The following is a 2500-nucleotide window of genomic DNA, read 5'->3' on the forward strand; positions in this document are numbered from 1 at the left end:
CAAACATTACTGACATTTGAACTAAATAATATTAATTATCTTTTGCAGGCGACATTTGGTTACGATGGGATCTCATTTTTTTTTTTTTGCGATCTATTTTTGCATTTGCTTAGAAAAAGCAGATTTTATTTCGTTCACGGGATATTAATGTGGTTTGCTCCATTCAACGTCCGTGTTATATATTTTAATCATATACGCTGTATCAAGCAAATACATGCGAATACTGATAATAAGCAAATAATACCAGGAACAAAATTATACACAATTTAAAGTTTAAAATAAATTTTATTTAACAACAGCGTTTTCTAAGTTACGCAGATTCGTTACTCAGAATACTCTTCGATCTTTAGCATCTATGAAAAAAAATAATAATTTCCCATAAAAATGGGATGATAATAACAACAGTATATTGTTACACAATACAATAAAGCCAAAACTTGTTTACATTGACGTAAATCCATTTGGAAAAATTATGAGAACAATTGCATTAAATTTGATTTGGTGACATACATTAAAAAATGAGAAAATACTATCCATATTGAGTTCTAAGACAATGAATTATTTTTACGATTAAAATGGATAGGTATCAAATATGCAAAAGGGTCATCTCTTTTGACTGTATATGATCATATTCTATTAAACAGTTATTTGTGATAGAATTATATCCTATAATTCCTTGGAGTAACGGTACCAGAAAGTTAATAACTATCTATTCACTCATTCATTTATTCATTCATTCATTCATTCATTTATCCATCCATTCATTCATAGGATTTATAGTCTCTTCTATTTTGGACTTGACTGGGGATAGTTGAGCAAAATGGTTGACTTTTTGGAAGGGAAACTTCAGTTTAAAGTCAAAAGATGAAAAGAGGTATCGCCAGAAAGAGAAAAGGAGTTCAGGTAGTGTTTACATCTTTCACAAACCTACATTTCTCGATGGAAGTTCTCAAATTAAATGAGATATTTTTAGTAAAAACGGCACAATCTAATAGAAAACAGTAGCCTATCTAGAAAAATAGAAATTCACTGATTCGTTTTCCTTTCCCAACGACTGTTTTTGAGGTCAACATTCTTCAAGATTAATCTTTTACTTCCCAAAGCCAGAGAATCCGCCATGATGGAATCCTCCTCCGTATCCAGATCTGATTGGAGCCCCGAGATTAACGACGCTGTAGGATGTGCCTCCTGATCCGTATCCGCTTCCAAGCCCGTGGAAGCCTCGATGTCCTCCGTGGAATCCTCTGTGACCACCAAAGGATCCATGATTCACAAAAGTACCAAAGGATGTTCCGTGTCCACCAAAGCCCCCGTGTCCGAAACTTCCATAACCGCCATTTGCCCAGACGTTGGCCACCAAGAGGAATAAGCCCAAAGCTAACTTGAAAGCAATCTGGAAATTAAAAAAAATAATTAAATGTTTGAAATATGAACGCAATGTCAGTCTACAGTTATGAGTTTTATATTCTATCTGTTATGGCGTGAAAAAAACAATGCCGATATTTTTGTGTTTGCACCAATACACACACACATGTTAGAGAGAGAGAGAGAGAGAGAGAGAGAGAGAGAGAGAGAGAGAGAGAGAGAGAGAGAGAGAAAATTACAAAAGTACAATATTTTGATAACCCTATGGTATATACTACATTGAATATATTTTAGGAATAGTTAATTTGAAGACTGGGTTTGGAAATATCCGAAAATGAACTATTTTGATTTTATTTTAAAGAAAAATAAGAAGAATAACATTGAAATCGGAACATCAAAGAGAATTGGATACACGAATATTGTTTAAATAGTTTGTCACATTCAATTATTTTATCTTTATTTTGTTTGAAAATTCTGCTCAAATCTAAAATACTTCCAAGGCTAAGGTTATTTTACCATGTAATAAAAGGAAAAGATATTCATATCACTGTTATAACACAGAAAAACCACAACTAAGTTAAGATCTCACCAAAAACACCAATTACTGTAATGAATGATGATAGACTGTGAAGAAAACATGATATGCACTCATGTTTGAAGCATGACTATGTTATTTACAACTTGCCGTGCGTTAAAACTCGCTTTTATTTCCGACTTAAATACTCATGAATTTCACAGACCTTTTCGCTCTATTATTTAGTATGTAACTATTTGTGTAAATGGTTGAAGGCTGCTCTGACAAGAAAGAGAAAATTACTAAAAAGGGACATTTCAATCCAACATTAATAATATGTCTTTGGTGTCTGGATCTTGTTGCAAACGTCAGCTCTTCCGCCTTAAGGTTTTGTACCCAATGATCTCATGTGTTTTAAGAAAGCTATGAACACAAGATGTCAGCTGTTTTGAACAGTCATCGGAATAAATCACCTTCTGAATACGGACATCTCTATTATAAAATACAATTTTTGAATCAATGCAAGCTGGTCCTTATGGAAGGAATTCACTTAATGAAAACTTATTCTGTCGAAATTGCTATTTTAACTATTCCCTGGTAGATTCGTTACAATTACTTGTA

At 33.0% G+C, this 2500-nt stretch overlaps 1 protein-coding gene across 1 annotated transcript in view; it reads right to left on the bottom strand.

Moving 5' to 3' along the window:
- Nucleotides 1-1090: 1090 nt before the first annotated feature.
- The window catches only part of LOC137655223 (heterogeneous nuclear ribonucleoprotein A1-like), a 13030-nt gene continuing 11620 nt past the window's right edge, over nt 1091-2500 (bottom strand). Inside the window, exon 2 of the mRNA XM_068389108.1 lies at nt 1091-1393. Within this exon, the coding sequence (XP_068245209.1) occupies nt 1091-1393 (303 nt within the window). The remainder of the gene's footprint in view (nt 1394-2500) is intronic.

This window comes from Palaemon carinicauda, chromosome 16, assembly GCF_036898095.1.
Source record: "Palaemon carinicauda isolate YSFRI2023 chromosome 16, ASM3689809v2, whole genome shotgun sequence".
In the NCBI taxonomy this organism is placed as follows: domain Eukaryota; kingdom Metazoa; phylum Arthropoda; class Malacostraca; order Decapoda; family Palaemonidae; genus Palaemon; species Palaemon carinicauda.